The 22,939-nt window shown below is 37.7% G+C and overlaps 2 protein-coding genes across 4 annotated transcripts in view; one reads left to right on the plus strand and one right to left on the minus strand.

Moving 5' to 3' along the window:
- Positions 1-22,620, minus strand: part of si:dkeyp-97a10.3 (serine/arginine repetitive matrix protein 2) — a 61,759-nt gene extending 39,139 nt beyond the window's left edge. Inside the window, exon 1 of the mRNA XM_055163447.1 lies at positions 22,491-22,620. Coding sequence (XP_055019422.1) covers positions 22,491-22,620 — 130 coding nt within the window. The remainder of the gene's footprint in view (positions 1-22,490) is intronic.
- si:dkeyp-97a10.2 (uncharacterized) lies at positions 581-19,897 on the plus strand. 3 transcript variants are annotated; one of them, XM_020940418.2, is made up of 6 exons: positions 581-792; positions 3,863-3,922; positions 9,227-9,595; positions 13,370-13,609; positions 18,608-18,704; positions 19,799-19,897. In XM_020940418.2, exons 2-6 carry the CDS (start codon positions 3,871-3,873, stop codon positions 19,860-19,862), a joined length of 822 nt encoding a protein of 273 aa, XP_020796077.1. In that variant the 5' UTR covers positions 581-792; positions 3,863-3,870; the 3' UTR covers positions 19,863-19,897. The 3 variants fall into 3 exon arrangements, with proteins under 3 accessions (XP_020796077.1, XP_020796078.1, XP_055020163.1); XM_020940419.2 differs by having other exon boundaries at positions 3,866-3,922; XM_055164188.1 differs by lacking the exons at positions 581-792; positions 3,863-3,922 and adding an exon at positions 7,626-7,726.
- Positions 22,621-22,939: the final 319 nt, after the last annotated feature.

The raw sequence follows: 22,939 nt of genomic DNA on the forward strand, positions 1-22,939 counted from the left end.
TTGCTTCTTGATTGGTATAAAACCTATTATAATTTATATTTACAATAGTTATAATAGTCCCACCAAATTAAGTCAAAATTAGACAATCATAAAAATCTGTCATACACACTTTAACAATGGTATGTAGTTCTTATTTGTCTTGAATGACATAAAATCAACTCTTGTGAGCAATAGTTTTCAAGTTAACAGCTACCATTTGCTTTTAGTTCGGTAGAGATTGGCAATTCCAGGGCGGAAATCACCCAAATGATTCTAGTGAAGGTATATGGAGTTTAAAATCACAATGGAGCACTTCCTGTATTAAAGCATGATATAAAGCATGAACTCAGCCTAAATATACAGGGTTTGCATGTTAAACATGTGCGGACAAAACAATATAAAACACCAGGTATGTTTGTGATGAGGAAACAACATTATAACATGAAATAAAATAGATGAGAAAATTGAGGAATACAAACCCTTTAAGTAGCAGTTGCCTGTACAGGAAGGAGAAGGTGGAGTAGGGACAAGGGGCGGAGGGGAACTGGACCACTTGAAAACAAAGTGACGCACGCTATGACTCACAGAGAAGCCCTGAGAGGGACAGGGGAGAGGTTGCGAAGAGGAAGACCCAAAACACTGTATCTTTAGTGCATTTTGGTGTCATCTGAAAAAGGACAACTCCGGTTAAAAGTGCAGCAAGGCAGATATGGCATGTGCTTTGAACAGTGGGTGTTATTTAAGGCCATAAAGTCTAAAAACCTGCAGAAGAAGAAGAGGGGAGTGAAGGGGACGGACTGCGGCTTTGTGAAGGTAAGAGAATATCACTTTAGATAGGCCTGGGAGAGGAGGTTGTCAATGGAGTGGTTGTTTCAGTCTGGAATTTGCCTAGTTGTTCATGCATGAGGATAGGGTCTCAGGTTTTAAAGTGCATGTGTGTATGACTTTAAACAGCTCTATCTTACATTTATTCAATTACAAGCTCAAAAATACCTAGAAAAACATGCATTCTGACTGTGAGTGGGGTTGTCTCCCCACAGATCTGACCTGTAACTTGGTCTGGTTTGGTCTCCATGAAGATAGAAAGGTTTGTTAATTGTGAAAACATTGTGAAACATTCAAGAAAAAGCAAGAACATCTTTATGGAGACAAGCATTTGACAAACCCTCCACCAGAAAAGTTACACAATGCACCTTTAAAGCCCCAGTGAGTAACATTTTAGCCAGAAAATACACTAAAATAAAAGCAGGCTATTTTTTATTTCTGTTTTTGCACTGAAAATCGTAGAAAAACTTGTGTCTTGACTATGAATGGGCTTGTCCCTTGCTTGTTTCCATAGCAATGTGGTTTATTTGGCTGTAATCTTTTCACAGTATAAAACAAATCAATCTTCGTGGAGAATGTTCCGAAGTATAGATTTATCTTTGTATTTGTACGGAATGACATGCTACCGCCACAATGTTATACTTGCTTCAGTTTGAGTTTGATTTTCAGTTTTTCATTTTAATACAGGTTTAATTACAACTACACTAATTAAAGCAACCAATTGCCAACTTTTATCTCACATTTGGCTCAAGGACATAGTGAAAAGCCTTTAACTAAAAACAAATAAGTAACAGTATTTTTGCCTGCAAGTCTTTAGAGTCCCCTGGCTAAAATTGAAATCTCTTCAAACCAAACAACTATTCAAAGTATAAAAGTACAAAAGAGTTTTCAATTTGACTATTTGCTTTAGAAAACTAACTAACTAACTAACTAACTAACTAACTAACTAACTAACGAGAGTTTTTAAACTGTGAGGGCTCTGTACAACAAGCTGCAAAAATAGGCTATTTACTGGTACCTTTAATTCAAATGGTCTGAATATGAAATCTGTGGTAGTGCATCCTTTAAATATAATGTAATAAATAGTATTGTATTCTTCATATTAAAGGTGCACTATGTAACTTTTTGGTTAGGGGTCAGTCACCTGCTTGTTTCTATGAATATGTTATTGCTTTGCCTGGAATGCTCCACAGTGAGATGTTAAACAGCTCTACCTTATATTTATTCAATTACAGGTGGTTTTATAGCTCAAAATTGCCTGGAAATATACCTAGATATTCTGACTGTGAGCGGGGTTGCCTCTCCAAAGATCTGACTAATAACTTGACCTGGTTTGGTCTCTGTGAAGATAGAAAGCTTTAATACCACACTGTGAAACATAGACAAAGCAATAATATCTCCATGGAGAAAATCGATGGACCCTCCACCAGAAAAGTTACACAATGCACCTTTAAGTGTTATATCTGAACAGGTACAACACAATTTCTGATAAGTTTTGGCCAACACTGAGCACTGTAAGGATGAGTGACTCTGTGCAGGTGTCTATAGTCAACTAGCTAAACACCTCTGACAAATACTGTCAACGGAAATTGTAGCAAGCTTTGCCAAAAAGTCAGTTTGGCAGGACTAAACCAGTACAAATAACATATATTGTTTTTGTTATGCTGTACTTTTACAAAATACTTTTTTAAAGGTCCTATATTACACAAAATGGACTCTTGTGTGCTTTAAGCCATGTTAGAATGTGGTTACCTCATCAAAAGCATACCTGAAGTTGTTTTTTGTTTCATTCATATGTAACCAAGTGATGTAGATCCCCTTATTAAACTACTCACACAATCCATTCTGGCATAAAAAGAACAAAGGCAATGTTGTATAAAAAGTCACAAATTGTTATTTAATATTCTAGATATTTTAAAATAATTAAATTTTCTTTTAGGTACAGAACTAACTAACAAATCAACCATTGTAAATGCAGGATTCAACCCACCCCTAACTAAACCCAACAAAATCAAAGTTAGTAATCTCAAACCAAACATTAATGAAAACAAACCAACTAGTTAAACCCTACATTTACAATAAGTTAAAGTGCCAGTGCTACGTAAACATGAATGCTGTAATAATTTGTACTTAAAGTGCATGTGCCAAGGTATCTGAGGTAGGCTTTGTTAAGTTAAAGTGCTAGGTGTGTGGTCTTGAGGTGCTCTGAGAAATCAGATGGTTAAAGTGCAAGGTGCTACTGCATTACATTATCCTCTATTGCACATACTTCCCCAACCAATACATATACACGCACTATAACAACTACACTAACTATACAGATAAATGGAACTTATGGGCGAATTTTGAGATCAGACTTTGCGAGACAATTCAAGGAGATTTAAGAGAATCTGAGAGAATTTAAGAGCAGAAAAACAGCAGCACTAGTGTAATCTGGATTCTAGAAGGAGGGCACTCTACAAAGGTACATTTTGTTCAGTAGAGATTGGCAATTCCAGACCTGAAATTATCTAATGAAGGTGTATGGAGTTTTAAAACACAGTAGAGCTCTTCCTGTATTACCACATGATATCACGATGTGGAACAGAGTGCTTTCTATTTGAGAGAAGAACTCAGTCTAAATAGGCAGAGTCTGTGTGTTAAACATGTGTGAAGGAAACACAATGTTGATAAGGAAACTACATTATGACATAGATCAGAAAATAGTGTAATATGGACCTTGAAGCCTAATTCCATGTCCTGGTATAATCCTGCATTAGACTTTATACCTTCTATTGCACATTAATTATTTGTAACATGCAGGACTGGGCTGTGCTTGAGGGCTGTTTCGTTGGCAGCACACACGGCTCCATTCGTTCCAAGTTCTCACTGTGGTAATGTGCCAGTGGTCCCCGAATAAACAACTCAATCATAATATAGTAAAACAATATAGTAACACATGATAACTGGCCCATTTGTTTTGACATACTGTTAGAAGTGCCATGTGAATGTGCCACACGGAGAAGAGGAAGCCCAGTGTTTTTCTATGGCGTCATGGGTACATTCTTTTGTTCATCAGCAGGTACCATGGATGTGCTGTGCTTCCTGAGCTGGAGGCTGGTCCCTGTGCTCCTGTTGAGTAAGGATGTTTTTGTTATCATTATCATTTTAATCATTTTTGAAACTGCAGGAAGTGGGTTCGATTGGTTTGTAAGAAAACATTCAGCTGTGTAAGGTACAAAACCAAAGTGTTACAAAAAACAGATGTGAAATTGTGATGAGTAATTTTGCTTCTTGCTGAGTAAAAGTACAAATATATTTTAAGTTTGAAATAGTCTGCCACTTAAAGCCACAATATATAACAATATGTAGCCAAAAATAGGCTAGATTGAAAAAATAAAAAAAATTGCATCTCCTCAAACCTGAGTCATATTTGGCCTGGAGAAGGTTGTTTTACTTTTTGGCTATAAATATTCCACAGTATGGCATGAAACATCTATTCTATTTCCATGCAGGCAACTTCCAGAAAGTTACATATTGTACTTTGACTGAATTGAATGAAGGAAAACAAACAAATCCCCTATAACAATCAATCCAAGTTAAATTGTATAGCCTATTTTATGAACAAAAAAAAAAGTGCTGCACATAGCAATGTAAAACATCTAAACTCTAACATGTCGATAGCAACAAAAATAATGTTTGGGCCAAACTTTTTTTTTTTTTTTTTAGTAAGTAAGTAATAGCAATGGAACATTTTTCTAAAATAATAGAACTTATGTAGATATCCCTATAGAGAGGCTTAAAGGGACAGTCTGGAATTATGGACATAGGACCTCATTTCCTAGTGAGCCAGAGTGTTGGAGACGTGTGGAGACACTTTTTAAAATATTCCATCCAGTCCTTGTATTTGCAGAGGTCACTGGTGCTAGGCTAGTGCATGTCAATGGCCATAGTTAGCCTGCCACTAAAAACAGTCTTACCCACTCCACAAAACACCTGAAGCAAGTCTATTATTATGCCAGAATGTGAATGTCTGTGTCGACAGAATAATTTTAGAAGTAAAACCAACCTTGCATTTGAAAGATTTATGTCTGAGCAGCAGCAGTGAGTTGTACTTCCTGATAGAAAGCTCAGCAGCGACAGACTGATATCAGCTAGCACCTACCTTACTGGCAAAGTAAAATTCCATTGCTGAGAAAATAGTCCCTCAACATGCGACGATTCATGCGATGCAAGTTTAGTTTTATTTCAAACATTATTCTGTCATCACAGACATTCACATCGACAGTGTGGCATAGTAATAGATTTGCTTCTGGTGTTTTGTGGAGTGGGTAAGCTAGTGGCAGGCTAACTGTGGCCATTGACATGCACTAGCCTAGCACCAGTGACCTCTGCAAATACAAGGACTGGATGAAATATTTTAGACAGTGTCTCCACATGTCTCCAACACTCTGGCTCACTAGAAAATGGAGTCCTTTGTCCAAACTTCCGGACTGTCCCTTTAAAGAGTCTGTGAAATACTGTGACAGTATGTGAGATTGATTTACAATTTCATAAACATGACTCATCTGTGTCCCCAAATGGTAAACATGCTCAAATTAAATAAAGTTTGGACATGATGCCAAAGTTGTTTATGTTATAATTTGACTTTTTAGTCTCAAAAAGATTACCCAGTCAGAAAGCAAAATGAGCCTCTCAAGAGTGTCTCATTTGGATTGCCAGTTTCAGTACTGAAATCCAGCTGTTTTAAACCTAAAAGACTCTCTCTGATCTGGAGCTTCTCTGGCTAAACCGTAGCACCTGCAGAAAAGCATGATTCAGTGCTAGTGCAGCCTCTGCAGCTCAGTGAGTCCATTCTGTAGGTCTCAGAACCTCTTTCACATGAAGCATGGCCCTTCTGTATTGTGATTATGAGGCTGGCAACCCAGGTCCAGCTGTGATTGAAAAACCTCTGTACCTTTAAGTGCTAGAGATCTGTACAATTTATATCCAAGGTCATTTTTACTATTATACTTGAAAACAACTTATCCTACTGAACACTTTCTATCAGTCCTCCTTTATATTACATTTCATAAAGGGTTCATTAAAGCTCACATTTGTTTCAGTGTTAAATGAACTGAATAAAATAAGTGTCCCACAGTTGCACAAGTTACAGTTTACCTACATTACAATAATGGCTAATGTGCAACAAAGCAAATTATCTCTCCATAAATGTAGCATAGAGTTCAATGCCCCCGTGTACATAATTACTATTGTAAGTCAGTAATTAACAATCACAAAAGCACTACTATGATTTAATTATGAAACAAATGATTGACAAGGTTATGGAGAGGAGTACCTGCTGAGTGGGAGGTGAGAGAGAGTGAGAGTCTCTGCTGCACTGGTGCACTAACAAAACAACAAAAGCACTGTACCTGATTTTTGTCTTATAGCTCCTATATTACACAAAATTTAATGCATGTGAGCTTTAAACTATGTTATAATATTGTTACTGCAGATAAATTGTGTTTTGTTTCATTCACACATGTTTGAGGTACTCTTTTTATTAGTCTGTGTACATCTCCAAAGCTCAAAATGCTCTGTTCCACCTTGTGATATCACATAGTGGTAGTTTTCCCTTTAACCGATACCTTTTACTTTAGTTCAGAAGAGATCGGTAATTCCAGGGCTGAAATCATCCATATGATTCTAGTGAAGGTATGTGGAGTTTAAAAACACAGTGGAGCACTTCCTGTATATGATATACTCATATCATGTGTTTTTAGTTTGAGAAAAGAACTCAGCCTAAGTATGCAGGGTTTATGTGTTAATGTGTGAATGAAACAAAACACAATTTTAGGTATGGTTTTGATGAAGAAACAACAATATAACATAGATCAGAAAATAGCATAATATAGGTCCTTAAAAAAAACAAAAAAGCAAACATAACAGATCTTTTTTTTTTTTTTTGTGGTCCAAAGTTATTTTTCACTTACAATATGTATTCTGAGTATCCTAATTATTCACCATGATGAGTTTATAAGGGCTTTTCACAACTCTCAGAGACCAGAGCGGTAAAGAACAACAAATCTTCCACATTATTAAACAATAAAATGCTTTATAATGCAGACAGCAGACTTATTTTGACCTCAAGAGCTGCTTATACAATATATCTGTACTGGGGCAAGACACATTCAGCAGCTGTGTGTAGTTTTTTAGGTACAAATGAATATAATCCACAGCTTGCTAGTGTGATGTGCATACACTAGAAAAAAAAAAAAAAAAAAAACAATACCTAGATAAGTTAAAATGACTTAAATTAAGATCATTTTACTTGACAAGTAAAATGATCTACCAATGGAATAAGTGTGTTTTTCTTAATTCAAGCAACATTTGATTTAGTTTCTTATTTTAAATGCAAAAAGTTGTTATTTTTCTTATTTTAAGTGTAGCAAGACGTATTTTCATATTTTAAGTACAAGAAGTCTTGTTCCAAAGGCAGATAGTTTTACTTGTCAAGTGAAATTTACTCAAATTATAATAAATTTTTTTTAATTCAAGTCATCTTAACTTGAGTAGATTTTGTTTTTTGCAGCGTAGGAGGGGCTGACAGCTGCACAGATGTTTACAGCGACATCAGCTCCCATTGAGCATGGCAGTTTTTAAAGGAAAATTAGCAGAATTATTTCTTTTATTAAAGGCGCACTTTGCAACTTTTCCGCCTTGTTTCTATGGATATGTCATTGCTCTACTTTAAATATTCCACAGTATGACATTAAACAGATGACTTTGCATTCATTCAATTACAGGTGATTTTATAGCTCAAAAATTCTGACTCTGCACGTGGTTACTTCTCCACAGATCTGACCTGTAACTTTTGGTTTGGTCTCTGTGAAGAGAGAAAAGTTTAACACCATTTTGTGAAACATCTCAGACAAAGCAATCACATCTCCATGAAAAACAGGTGGGAGACTCACTAGAAAAGTTACATAATGCATCTTTAAGTTATTTTAGATCAATATTGCGATTTAAAATGTCAAAATGATAACATAATGATCCATGCACGTCATAAATTCAAACGGTAGAGCAGACAGAAGCACAATATGTCTTCTTTAAACTACCTCCTACATCAGTAAACACCTTACATAACTGTGCACACTACACATTACTTACTGCAGGTTCAGAAACAGATTTTTATTATTGATGCAGCTTGATGGATATTGCATTAGGCATGGTTGTCATCTCCCATAAATCATACAATAACATAAGTTGACAGAATGCAGGAATATACATATGCATAAAGAAGTACATGACGAAGACAAAGTAGAACGCTATATATATTGTGGGCCGTATAACTCTTATTATGCCCAAATACAGAGTCTATATAGTTATTGATTTGTTGCTAAAAGGTTCGGTCTGATGGATGGGGGAAATTAGTACAATAGTGAGTAGGATAAACAGGCATGTAAAATGGAACTGCTTAAACAATAGACAGTAATTCATTAAAATAGATGTAAATAAACTTTTAATTTATGAGAAAATGTCTACAGGGTCGCCCCCCGCACCCGGAGCGTGGGAGGCAAAAACTTAACGTATTTTCAATACTCAAATTAACTAGTAATAATACAGGTCAGGTGTAACTCACCATCCCCCCCCGGATGTTGTTTGGTTTCTATTTGTTGCAATGTATGTAGTTTGCAAAAAAAAAGAAAATGTCTACAGGAGCTTCAACAACAGATAATAGAAAGTAAAGATTTAGCATTTTAGTTTGTGTTTAGTTCACCATGGTAACAGACAGCAACGTCCATATATTTACATGATCCAAAACAGTACAACTGCCTTCACTAACCTTCGCTGTTGGATTATCGGCTTTAATAGTTTGCTGAATGTCTCCCTAATACTGTCCAGAGCAGACAGACTGTACCTCCCCCACCATCTGTGTCCAAAGAGGGATTCAAAAACAGTGACTCTCCAAACTGATCTGCGCAGCCCTCTGAATTGAGTTCTACACATCAATCTGGAACAGCTCGCAGTGAAAGAGTTCAGAACCAATGAGCGTAGTGTTCAAACAAATACTTCACGCTGATAGATCAAAGCGTCACAAGAGCAGAACACGCTGAAAAATCAAACGTTTGTTACATTCAGTTGAGAGAAAAGCACTGATCTTACCTGTCCACAAATGCACAAAGTGCTTACCTCTCCAAAAATGAAATTATTGGTATTTTTGGTAAAATAGACTGAAGTATGTCTCCCAGCATTTGTTTTGGTTCAGTCACTGTTGGCTTCCTCCCAAACCACAATGTTACGCTGTGATTGGTCAGTCTCCATCCCACCAGTGCTGTGGAAGAATTCATGTTGCTGTCAAGATGACCTTGGACGTCTCTAAGACGACTGAGAGATTACACACGCGTGTCATATTTGATTGTCTTGTGTTGTTTTTCATCATTATATGTTTTTTCCTCAGTCCCGTGCACCTGTAACTCCATAACTGTGCGGATCTTGAATGAGGAGCCGGTACATGTGATGCCCGGCTCTGACCTGCTACTTCGTGCCCACATCGAGGCCTCCCCCCAGGACCAGTTCTCGAGGGTCACATGGGAACGAGAGACAGAGAACGGCCCCACCCCCAAAAAGCTGGTACTGGCCACGTGCCCCCGCAGCAGCCAGAGTCCCTGCGCTGGGACCAGGCCAAACGTGCTGGCTAAACTGGGGGAAAAGGAAAGCACGCTCCAGATCAGTGGATACATGTCAGCGGACGGAGGGGACTACATTGTGACTATAACGCAAAAGAACGGAAACAAGACCAGTGCGCGGTGTATTGTCAGAGAGTATGGTGAGTATATATTCAACAAAGAGGGTTTATTTAATGGGTAAATGTTGGAGGTTTATGAATAACAGGTAGAGAAGAAGTCAATGATGGGGACAAAGTTCCTTTGTAAACAGAGGAAGGTAAGATTATCAAAATATTTACCTGGGATCCAGAATACACACTTCTTAAATACAAGGATGTGTGTCTGATCACAGGTGAATCTAACCGTTTTCAAATGAGTGTGATTAACAGGTGGATTAGCCAATCAGGGACACACATGGTTCGTCTGTTTCAGGAAAAAGGGGAAGGAAATCACAGAGGACTAAAAACCATAGTGTATTTCTACAGAATCAATGAGCGAAGCACTAAACTGTTGGTCTGATGGGAGAGAAATGTGATTTTATTTGTAAATGATAGGTGAACAATCCATCACTGAAAAAAAAAAAACTGATCTGACAGCACGATCACATTGATGATTGAGCTAGAGACTCAACAGATGGTGTGAGGATCAGAGTGACTTCAGTCTAAAAAATACTGAGAGATGTTCTGGATTTGCCAGGCTATCAAAAAGTATGTACCCATGACTTGTTATGCTGTTATGGCTCAGTGCACACAGCCTACATAGTAGCACATGTGCAGATGGCACCACTGGGCCAAGGTACAGGTGAAATCTGTGGAAAGGTGACCCTGCCAAGAAGAAGGGATTTTTGAGTAACAACTGTAGTAGGTGGATAGAAATATAAATTAGCGCATTCCAGGTAAACCCCTGTTTACTTTCCACACTTCCACACAAAAATATTATAAATTTTTACAAATAACGAGTTGTACTTCATTTGAAACTAAGTGTTCTAGTTAAATGTTTATAGTAGGCTGCTATCATCAAAAACAATACAACACAAAACACTATGACAAGGCTGTAAATGAAATCAGTCTCAAAGTCTAACAGTGTTTATTTACCATGGCACAGTCAAACCCACATGCTGTCTTACTTATTTGGGTCTCAAGTGTAACATGTGGGCCAATGTTGTGTTGCTTGTATTTTTGGCAGGTCACCAGGCACCAATCTTAAAAAGGCCCACATTACTCTTCTGATCTGTGTTAACATGTTGTTTCCTCATCACAAACATACCTGGACTTGTGTTCTGATTCACAAACCCTGCATATTTTGGCTGAGTTGTTCTCTCAAACAGAAAGCACTCTGTTTCACCTTGTGATGTCATGCGGTAATACAGGAAGTACTCTACAGGGTTTTTAAACTCTTCACATCTTCACTATTCATTTGGATCATTTCAGCCCTGCAATTTGCAATTAGCAGTGAACAAAAGATAAATGGTAGCTGTTGAAAACTACTGCTCCATGACATCACAAGATGGAACAGAGCATTTTCAGCTTTGTAGATAGACAAAATAAATAATAAATAAATAAATAATAATTGTTACTCGAGCATGTGTGAATGAAACACTGTTTTTGTGGAGAAAACAACATTCTAACATGGCTTAAAGCTCACAAGAGTCAGTTTTGTGTAATATAGGTTGTGCACCAAGGTGTTTCCGAGTGAATCGTAGAGTTGGTTTCCCATAAGAAAACCAATATTTCAGTACTGTATATTTCACCTACGTAACCACAACAAAACTCCTAAATGCATGCAATAAGTGATGTCAAAGAAGATCAACAGGGCATTTTTTAGCTTTAAGGCGACCCAAAATCCAGTTCAGGGGGCCCTATTCTCTGGCCTGACAAAAGCCAAATTGATTCAAAAGTTAGAACACCAATGTATCAAAAATGAATAGCCATGTCAACAGTCCTGATTTGTTTTGGTCAATCTGCCACCTAAAAAAATACACTCAAAGCTTTAGTTGAACACTTTCATGCAAATAGATAACTGCTCAGAACGTGAATATGTGGCGCTCTTAAAGGTTTATGATAAAAAGGGACTGTAAGTGAGTTTGTTCTAAGTCAAAATCTCATAATTTGGTGAAAATAATCAAAATCGGCTCCACATATCATTCCCAAAAAACATCGACAAAGCTTATCGGCCATCGCTTGCGTTAGATTCTCAAAACTCACAATTTAAAAAAAGAAAACATATAGGTCCATCTCTCTTGAAACTAAGAATGGGACAAGATCTCATGGCAAAAGATCTCAAAAAACAATGTTCATATTTAGCTCAAACTAAAAAATGGTTAAGAGCTGGTTAGGTTCATCTCTTGAGAAGCCATAGTTCCAAAAAGCAAACAAAAATATAAAACAAATAATCCCCAAGTGAACTAAACCGCACCAATTTTTTATTATAAATTACATCAAAATTTTGTCTTGACTCATTATTGCACAACTTTTCTGGTGGACGGTCTGCATCTTCCACTGCAAAATTACAGCATGCAGCTTGACATTAAACATATGTATTTCTGTTTCAAATCGCTCTATATTTATTAAAACAACACAAGAATATGCACCGCCACAGTCTTTTGTAGCGCTAACTCCCCCAATTACCAACACTGTGTAATGAGCACACTTTTGTTCAGCACCAGCAGGCATTGTTTCCTCTCTTGCCATATTTAATAACGAAACACTTGAAATCCAACCGCCCATAGGCTCGGCTAGCTTTGTTGTTATTCTCTTTGTTTCTGTGAGTGGAGAGGTTTTCAGATTTTCAGTGCTTTCTTGCCTTACTGTATCCTGCATTTGTCAAAGCAATTTCCCCCAATGCAGTATCCATTCATCTCTTTGGTTCTGCAGTACGTTGTCAAGGTTGTCCATCATCTTCTGTACTTTTCGAGGTTCCGCCTGCCTCACTGGTGTCGTTATTGTCCCCGAAAGTGAAGCTGTTCCTCGTGACAGCGCTAAATGTTTCCCATGATTCTTTGTGTCGAGTTGTAGCGGATAGCGGATAGAGTGCAATTGTTCTGTTTCTAGTGACGGGGGAACGCGCATGAGTGCCTGTCACCCGATCATGAGTTTTGTCAGATTTTATGGTTTAAACTTTATGGTGTTTTTCGGGATGTGTTAAAGTGGTGTGTTAAAGTAATGTAGCTGAAAGTTCCCAATTTTTGCAGATATTAGTGACGGCACGTTGGCGTTGAATTGACAATTGAGATTTTTTTTTTTTTTTTTTTTACACAGAGGGCCTGGTTATGATTCTATAAAAGAGGAATGGAGCGCTTGAAAACTAAAAACGTGGACTTATTATGTTAACTTTTGTCATTTAATTTTTATGTTGATTCAAGGTACATTTTAAAGATAATTTACTTAAATTGTAACATTATAAACATATTAATGCAGGGTATGTACTGTATATGCAGTGGTGGAACGTAATGACGTATAGTCCATCAGTCCATCCATTTTCTTCTGGTTATCCGGAGCCTCCTTCATGCCCGGAACACCTCCTGAGGGAAGTGTCCGAGGCATCCGGAACAGATGCCAGAGCCACCTCAGCTGGCTTCTCTCGATGTGGGGGAGCAGTGGCTCTACTCTGAGCTCCTCCCTTGTAACCGAGCTCCTCACCCTATCTCTAAGGGAGCACCCAGCCACCCTGAGGAGGAAACTCATTTCGGCCGCTTGTATCCGCGATCTCATCCTTTTAGTCATTACCCAGAGCTCATGATCATAGGTGAGGGTAGGAATGTAGATTGACCGGTAAACTGAGGGCTTTGGAGGTAAACTATGTCGCTGTTTGGTTGTGGGTCCATCATGTACTTGTTTCTATGCTTTGCCTGGAATGTTCCACAGTATGACATTAAACAATTTTATTTTGTTTTAAAAATCTGATTGTATTTTTCCCCTCTACTCTTGTGTTTACAGAGGCGGTGCACCACGTCTCTGTCAGTATAAACGTGTCCCACTCTGTGCTGGTGTGTGGAGAGGCCTGGGGGACAGAGCCTCGCTTCAGCTGGCTCTACAACAGGAAGGCCGTGACCCAGAGTGTGGGGCAGGTGTCCCAGGATGGCACCCAGCTACGCATCACCCAGAACCCCATCTGCGGAGTCTTCACCTGCATGGTTCAAAACAAGCTGGGATACGCCACCGCCACCTACACTGCAGGTCAGACATCCGTACCATGAACTCGTAAAATGGATTCATGTCAGCATTTGTCGTGTTAGAATGTTGTTTAGTAGTTGTGTTTTGTTTCAGTTACACATGTTTGAGTAACCCTTTATTATTCGTCTGTCTACATCTCCAAAGCTCAAAATGCTCTGCTCCACCTTGTGATGTCATGAAGCAGTGATTTTGAAGTTTACAGCTACCTTTTACCTTTAGTTAAGGTTTGAAATCATCGAAATAATTCTAGTGAAGGCGTACGGAGTTAAAAAAAAAAAAAAAAAAAACACAATGGAGCACTTCCTGTATTCCCACATTTTATCAGGGTGTGTGCTCAGGGTTTTTTAAACATGTGTGAATGGAACAAAACACAACTCCAAGTATGTTTGTTATGAGGAAACAAAATTATAACAGAGATCAGAAAATAGTGTAATATGGGCCCTATATATCATACAAACTATTTGCGTAGAGGCCTGTGTAATCCCTCAGTCATCCAGGTACCCATAGCAAAAAACCTTTGTCAACTGGACAAAAGTGTGAAGTGTGAAGAGTGAATACATTTTGCCACTCATCCAACCAGCTAACAAACAGAAACTGTAAACAAAGATAAACAAATATAAGGCCGCGTCCACCAGCAATCTGACCAGAACTGAAGAAGTCACTTGGACGACCGGCGAAACATCTGTACTCTGAAAGGTTTGTCCAGTTGACAGAATTTAATTTTCTTTTGCTATGTAGAGCCGTGATTTTCAACCAGTGCCTTGGGGCTGTACCAGGTGTGCTTTGACAATTTTTGGAGTTTCCTGAGTAAATTTCTGATCCAAAAAATAAAGTAAACAATTTCCAAATTTAAAAAGGGCTATTATGCAAACTCAATCTATATATTTATCTTATTTTCCCCCCATGTTATGATGTTGTTCCCTCATCCAAAAGATGCCTGAAGAGTTTTTATATGCCATCCATAAATGTTTCAGTAATATAGTGATCTCTCCCAGGCCCTATTTGAACCGTCCTTGCAGTTAGCTGTAAGACACATGACTATTCTCCACAAATATACAAAAGCATGATACAAAACTGTACACAACAACTTGACAAACCTGATGCAATGTCGAGTAGTTTCATTGGCGAGATGCATGCTGATTGTGTTGTAATCGTGTTCTGAAGGGGCAGTGACTTAGCTTGGGGAGCAAAGGGAGGAGACAGCCTAATAATAAAGGGTTATTCAAGCATGTGTGAATGAAACGAAACACAACTCAGGGTATCAGGAGGCAACAGCAAGGTTTAAAGCTCACAAGAGTCAGTTTTGTGTAATATAGGACCTTTAAAAAAAAAGAAGTTCTGATCGACTTCCCTTTCAAACCTTCTCTTTCGATGCCACTCTATCCATCTTTACCCCTGTCTGGTGTCACTCACTCACTTCTCTGTTATGTATTATGTCTATGTGAGCAGACTGCTGATCGTACACAATTCTGGGAGTTGTCTCGGCAGCCATTTTTCTGTGATAAAGCATTTTATAGTGAGAGATCGATAACTCACCCACTCCATAACTGCTCTACTGCTGCAACTTATGCTATACATCCCAGACAAATGCATTTCTGTGCAGGCTTTGATTTATATATTTAGACTTCACTACAGACCTTATAGAGCTGAAAGATGGATTTTGAGTTGTTTGGGTAATATAAAATACTCAACTGGAACTTAGTATGAGATAAGGGTTGTAGTTGTTGATATCAATACTTTTATGGCAAGGCTCACAAACTAAAGTAAAGTTGAGGTAAAGTTCACAAAGTTTTTGTTGCTGTTGTTCAGCTTTCAAAACTGACGTTTGTAAGCCATGAAAATAGGAAGTTGGTATTTTAAAGTCCTATATTGCACAAAGTTACCGCTTGTGAGCTTTAAGCCATGTTGTAATGTTGTTCCCTCATCAAAAACATGCCTGGAGTTGTGTTTTGTTTCATTCACACATGTTTGAGTAATCCTTTTATCAGAGGTGAGGACTTGAGTCACTATTTTAGGACTTGAGACTTGACTTGATAAAAACTGACTAAGACTTGGGACTCAGCTTGGACTTGAAGGTCAGTGACTTGGGACTTGACTCAGACTTGAGGCCTGTGACTTGAGAAGACTTGGGAAACACTTTTAAATCTGCATTCCTTCTATTCTGACTATAATGATTCACACTAAAATCTTGTCAAAACATATAAAACAGAAAAATTAACAAAATTAATTTCTATGATTCTTATATAAATACTCATAGATAAATATACCTTGAGTTTTCAAATACAATTTAGTTTAAAATCCATATAAATTGCAAAATTCTAAATACTTTGGTTGAAAGACTTGAAATGACTTGAAGCTCAAAGGAGATGACTTGGACTTGACTTGGACTTATGGGCCAGCGACTTGAGACTCGACTTGGACATGCCTGTATTTGACTTGGGACTTCACTCGGACAAATCAAAGTCTTGAGACTTACTTGAGACTTGCAAAACAATGACTTGGTCACCTCTGCCTTTAATTATTAGTCTGTTTACATCTTCAAAACTCAAAATGCTCTGGTCCACCTTGTGATGTCATGTCGATCTAGCCACCTTTTACCGTTTGTTCAGTAGAGATCAGCAATTCCAGGACTGAAATCATCCAACTGATTCTAGTGAAAGTGCATGAAGTTTAAAAACACAGTGGAGCACTTCCTGTATTATCACATGACATCACAAGGTGGAACAGCCTGTTTTCTGTTTGAGAGACAAAATCAGGCTGTTTGTGTGTTTAACATGTGTGAATGAAACAAAACACACCTCCAGGTCTGTTTGTGATGAGAAAACAACATTATAACACAGATCAGAAAAGAGTGTAATATGGACCCTTTAAAAAAATTCACAATTCATTTTCAGTTACAAATTTGTTGGAAAAAGTTCAATCATACTTTAAATCTTTTGCCAGCAGCCCTGCATCAGCTGTGTTTATGTTCTTTCTGAAAACCGGAGACACTAGCACTGAGATTGTGTCCAGTACTTTGTTGTTATACTTCCTGTTTACATTGATCTAAAGATTTCCCATTGGCTGGAGATGAGGGGGGCGGGACTTACGCAGGTGGGCTTCCGTGCTTTATGCAGTTATGGCTTAAATGACTGATTAAACACGTTTGACTGAATACTTGGAAGTCTGACTTATTTCTGGATCTATTGTTAATGACTGTACTGCATGTACCTGTGTAGGATAAGTGAAGGGAAACAATAAATAGGCCATAAACAAACGGAAAGGTAGTCACGATGAGATCTGGCATGTATCCTAAAAGGAATACTACTATTTTATTTAATTTTATGCATTGCTGTAATATTCTGTCCCAAATAAATCAGGATAATGAGCTGTCAAGTATGTAAACAGAAAGGACAAGCTGAGACATACTACTATTTTATTTTATTTCAGTTTAGTTTAGTTTCTGTCACAAATAAGCCAGGATAATTAACTGTGAAGTATTTCTTTAAATTCTTAAAAGAGGGAAGTGCTAAATTAATTTTTCAAAAGAACAACAGACTATTCTTAAGAGCACATGTTTGTCTAGACTCTGATTCAGATGCAGTACTAAAACACTGATGTCTAGACTGAAGAACAGCTTTGTACCTTGAATCATTATTGAACTGAACTGAGAGATTTTATTTTTTTTGTTACCGCATATGCATTGTATTTTGCTCTACTTGCATAGTGTGAGTGACTTGAATTGTATAGCTATGGATTTGACAATATGTTATAATATATCAATAGACAAAAGCCGGCCCCCAGGATACTATGTGGCTTTCTGAGTACCACCAGATTTACACCAACTACATCAGACCTATAGTTTTATGGCAAAATATGGTCTTTAAAAGAGATTACACCAGGTCTAAAATGAGACTAAACCATGCATAACATGGTTCTGAATAAGTTCAAGACCAGAGGCAGCCTATAGTACACTGTTTCCCAAAGACTAGGTTGTGACCCTCAGGTGGATCGCAAGAGATTTTTGGGGGGTTGCCCTGTCATGATCTGCATGTAGGTCTGCAATATACAGTTCTGACACATGTGATTTTCTGTGCTCACCAAAATGAAGTCAAAGCACAGAAATAGACTGAATGCTGCATCTGATATGCTGTTGTGCTCTCGTCTTACACCCCAGACTGGAACGCGCTACAAAAACGCAGACAGGCCCACCTATCTCATTAGAAATGTTCAATGACCTGTTTGTATAATTTCTGATCTTTTCTAATCTTTTTTAAAATTATAATTTTATTGACTAGTTTTTCCAATATTGCTGGTTCAATTGAATGTTGAAAAGAAAAAGAAATGTTCTGCGTTTCATGTCCAAATAGGCGACTTGTGAATCCCTTTTATTACTGTTTTTCATTGTTTAAAACTTGAGTAAAAATAACAAAGAGACAGGATCACTCAGTCAACAATAAAATATCCTCATTAATGTTCAATAATGGTCAAATCCAACTTTATTTTGTGATTTACGAATAATGTCTATTGACTTGGGTCGCGAAGGTTTGTGACTTTTAAAATATGGGTCCCCAGAAAAAAAGTTTGGGAAACACAGCTATAGGACATGTACTACAGTTTGAGAAACAGTTCCATATTAGGAATAGGAATTTATTCATGGGCAAAATAGCAAAATAAAAACACCAGGATCATGTAGAGCTGGCTAATGCAAACATTTTAAGACCAAAATGATGAGGCTCATTGCAGCAGTTAGAGAGAAAGGGGTGATAATTTATCAGTGTAAAGTCAATTAGAGCCAAGGTTGATGGAGCCAGAAGCATCCCCATGCTCACTTCATATTTGGGAAGCGGTGGCTAGCAGATTAGATATGTCCATTTATATATACAGTCTATGGTTGGTGGAGAGCATTCACCCACACAGACAGTAGACAGTTGGGCGAATAGTGACCATGTGATTGGTGGTGATCAGATCTGCGGGACCCCGTGTAAATGCCTTAAGAGCATTTTATTGTTTTGTGTGCAGATGACTGTGAGACAGAGGACCACACTGGGACCATAGCAGCTGTTCTGTGTGTGCTCCTGCTGCTCATCTGTGGAGGACTGGCCCTGGTCTACTGGGGGTAAGAGAGACCTGCATGTTCTAAATTACACTAAATTGACTCTTGTGAACTTTAAGCCACGTTAGTATGTTGGTATCTTATCAAAAACATACCTGGAGTTGTCTTTTATCTCATTCATACATGTTTGAGTAATTAATTTTAATTAGTCTGTGTACATCTCCAAAGCAGTAGTTTTCAAATTAAAAGGTTTTTACCTGTAATTGATTGGAACTTCCAGGGCTGAACTGATCTTAATGATTCATTTTTTTGTTTTTTGTTTTTCAAAATAAAACCATTTTCTTCATTATTTGTCTCCAAAACCACAATGAAAAAAATGGATAACGCTTTTTTTTTTTTTTTTTTTTTTTTTTCAGTTTTCGATTTTGGATTTAAATGAATAATGAAAAAAAAATGGATAATGGCCATTTCCCATTTCTCTGACTTAAACTGTGATACCGGACTGAACCAGGAGTGAACCACATCTAAACCAGGTCTAAACCAGGTCTAAACCAAGACTGAACCAGGACTGAGTGTCAGGACGGGCCGGAGGTGTGCCCGCATAGACTGAGACCAGACTGAGATCAGACCGGGACCGAGACCAGGAGTGAGACCAGAACTGAGACCGAATTAGTCCTGATTAAGACTTGGTTCAGTCCTGTTTTAGTCCTGTTTAAGTCCTTGTTCAGTCCTGGTTCAGTCCATATGCGGCGCAAAAGTCCGGAAATGGCTGTTATCCATTATTTTTTCCATAATTCATTTCACAACACAAAACTGAAAATTGAAAAAATGAATCATTATATGTTTGTTTCATTTTGGTTTTGGAGACAAATAATGAAGAAAATTGTTGTTTTTTTTTCTTCATTTTCTTATTTTTGGTTTTATTTTGAAAAATGAATGAACGAATGATACACGAATTGATATGCAGGGTAAATATGCAGGATTTTTGCATTAAACATGTGTGAATGAAACAAAACACAACTCCAGGTCTGTTTTTGAGGCGTTAACATTATTATAACATATCTTAAAGCTCACAAGAGTCAATTTTGTGTAATATAGACTTTTAGAGATTGTCACCATTGTCATGAAAGCCCTGATTCTCCTTGTGTCTGTTCCAGGAGACACTGGCGAAACAACAACACCAGAGAGAGGCTGCACGAGCACATGGACGACAACTGCTGAAAAGTGTTTTTTAAGATTTCAGATTGCTGTGAGTTCATTTAAAAACACGAGTTAAATCCCTGAGCATTAAGAGAGCCAGCGCCAAAAGAATTATTCAGTATTACAACATTCAGATCAACATATGCCAGTAAAACAATTGGGCACACTGTTTTTATGTTATTTCTTTACTACTTTTATAAACTGTAGATACACCAAAATAATGAAGCAAGATGTATGGAATTATGTAGCAATGAAAATATGTTAACAAAACTAAATATGTATTATGTTTTAAATTCAGATTCCTCAAAGTAGCCACCCTTTGCTTTGTTGACAGTTCTCTCGATGAGCTTTATGATGAAATCTCCTGAAATGGTTTTCACTTCACAGCCGTGCCTTGTCAGCGTTCATTATTAGAATGCTAAGAGTGCAAAGCAGTGATCAAAGCAAAGGGTGGCTATTGGGAAGAATCAAAAATACTAAATAGATTTTGAGTCATTTGTTTGGTACATGCCATACGCGTTCATTCATAGATTTGATGCCTTCAGTGACAATCCACAGTGTAAATAGACAGTTAGTATATATATGACTGTTAGTATATTTTTATCTGATAACTATTGCTGAAAATGTTGTTATAATGTAAGTAACTTTATGTCAGATGTCTAATTTGAGCTGCAGACATGTCCACAGCTCTGGTTTTAAATATACTGTGTAAGAAAAGAATGAACTACTTCCTTTCAACTGTAATATTATCAGCACGGCCTTCACTGAGTTATGAAAATAGGACATGATTATGAAGCCATATATGTCTCTACACTGCCCCCTGCTGGATATAACTTGATACATGTAAAGAAATACTTTTTGTACTGTATTTTAAACATACTGACACACTGTATTCACATGTGCTCAATAAAAATAGCAACAATGACACACGTTTGAATAAAAAATGGAATCCACATTGTTTCTCAATTTATATTCAGTCAATGTCATAATAATGAAAGAAACTTAGAAGATGATTTAAGGGGAACCATTCTGAAGGCATCTGGATCATGTATTTGAGAATAAATAAATGTAGTTTGACCTCAGTGATTGACGTCCAGACAAACAGCTCCAGAGGTCAAGCTCCAGGATCAGGTCCATACTCCTCTGACCTCTCTACAACTCTCCTGTGTTTTACTCACCAGAAAAGACCGAATATTCACAGAGCTGCACATTTGGCTGCACCACTAACACTTCACGATAAATTATTTATGTTATTAGGTTCTTTTTTCAGATCAAGAGTTTGTTTTCATACCTGACCATTTCGACTGCTCACTAGCGGTCTTCCTCAGAGTGGTCACGTGATGTTGCTGTGATGTTTCGGGTCAGCTGATTTATATAGGTTTTCCCACCTGTGGAGGCAGAGCAACAGCTCCATCTGCAGTCCGACTTCCTCAAGAAAGTCTGAAACAGAGACTGAAAAAAGTAGCCAGGCTGGCGCCACCTAGTGCTTCTGTTCAATTTCATTTCAGTCCGGCGACTAGGTCTGGAATCAAAATACAATAGACAGTTCACAAAAACCCTGAAGTGCAAGTTCGGGCACCAGCCAATCAGTGAAGAGCCATTTATTCAGTGTTGGAAACAATTCTCGAGATCGAGGATTTAAAGCCAGAATAAAGAGAATGTTTGGTGAATTTCATCAAGGGGAAACACGTTATTGTCCTTCTTCCTACAGGATTTGGGAAAAGATTACATATGTCACAACCAAATAGCAGCGATTGGTTAAATTATAAAAAGTGCCCGCCTACCGTCAAACAAATTCTAACATTGTGAGGTCAGACGGTTTCTATGAAGAGAAACCATCTGATGAATCAGACTAGAAAAAAAGAATCTAATAACATACATTATTGGAAGATGAAATGAAATTCGTGGGACTACTCCATGATAAATAGTATTAAATAAACATCATAAACAGAGCTCAGAACCTCCAGAATTCACTCATATGAGCTGCAGAGGCTGCACTAGCACTGGTTCTTGATGAGTGCTGCTGGGGCTGGGGTTTAGGTAGTGACTATTCAGATCAGAGAGATTCATTTTGGGGTTTTGAAACTTAAATTTCAAATGCTCATTCTGCTTTGTGACTGGATAATCATCTTGAGACCCAAAACACCAAATGATTACATACTTTTTTAATAATTAAGAATAAACCAGCACTGAAACTGTTTCATGAATGAGGCCCAATGTATTAACATGTTTGATAAGCTCTGAGTCCCCTCCCTTTGCTCTCCATGCACTATCACTATGACTCCCCCTTCAGAGCGCAGTCACAACACAATCAGCTTGCATTCTGCTAATGAAACTACTTCACATCACATCAGGTTTGTGAAGTTGTTGTGTACAGTTTGTATCATGCTTTTGTACATTATTGGAGAATTGCTGTGTGGGAGCATGGGTGACGTAGCTTTGTAGACTGAGCAATGGATCGAATCTACAGCTACGCGTATCAAAGAGGTTCAAATACGGCCCAGGAGAGATCGCTAAATTACTCAAACATGCATGGATGACACCTAAAACAGCTTCAGGAATGTTTTTAATGAGGGGACAACATTATAACATGGTAGAGGGCTAAAAAACAAACAAACAAACAAACAAACAAACAAACAAAAAACTTACAGTGGTTCTTGTAGTGGATCAAGGCTGAATTCTGGGGCAGGTAAATAGAACTGTCACTCTTCAGAGACACTTGGTTGGACACTGTGGACTGCTCTCTGTGTGAGGCTCTCCACTCTGAAACAAACAACATTTATTGTACTTTGCTTTGGTGGGACAGTACCAGTGGTGAATAGTTATCAGGGTTTTACAAAGGTTAAGTGGCAGTTTGTGGAAAAATAATTTCAGAAGGAAAGTACAAACACAGAAAGTAGTGTGGAGTTATAAATAGAAACACCTCAACCTATGTCACCAACACAGAAAATTCCATCCAAAATGCAAAGATTAAGAATTAAGAATAAGTCAGCATTAAAATTGTTATCAGTAAACTATTTTTGATACATTTGCCTTGTATTTAGGAACACAAATATTTATGAAATTTGCAATAAAATGTCTATAAATCCTCCCTTTGT

This window comes from Boleophthalmus pectinirostris, unplaced genomic scaffold (assembly GCF_026225935.1).
Source record: "Boleophthalmus pectinirostris isolate CB_2022bp ecotype Guang Dong unplaced genomic scaffold, ASM2622593v1 HiC_scaffold_6, whole genome shotgun sequence".
NCBI classification, from domain to species: domain Eukaryota; kingdom Metazoa; phylum Chordata; class Actinopteri; order Gobiiformes; family Gobiidae; genus Boleophthalmus; species Boleophthalmus pectinirostris.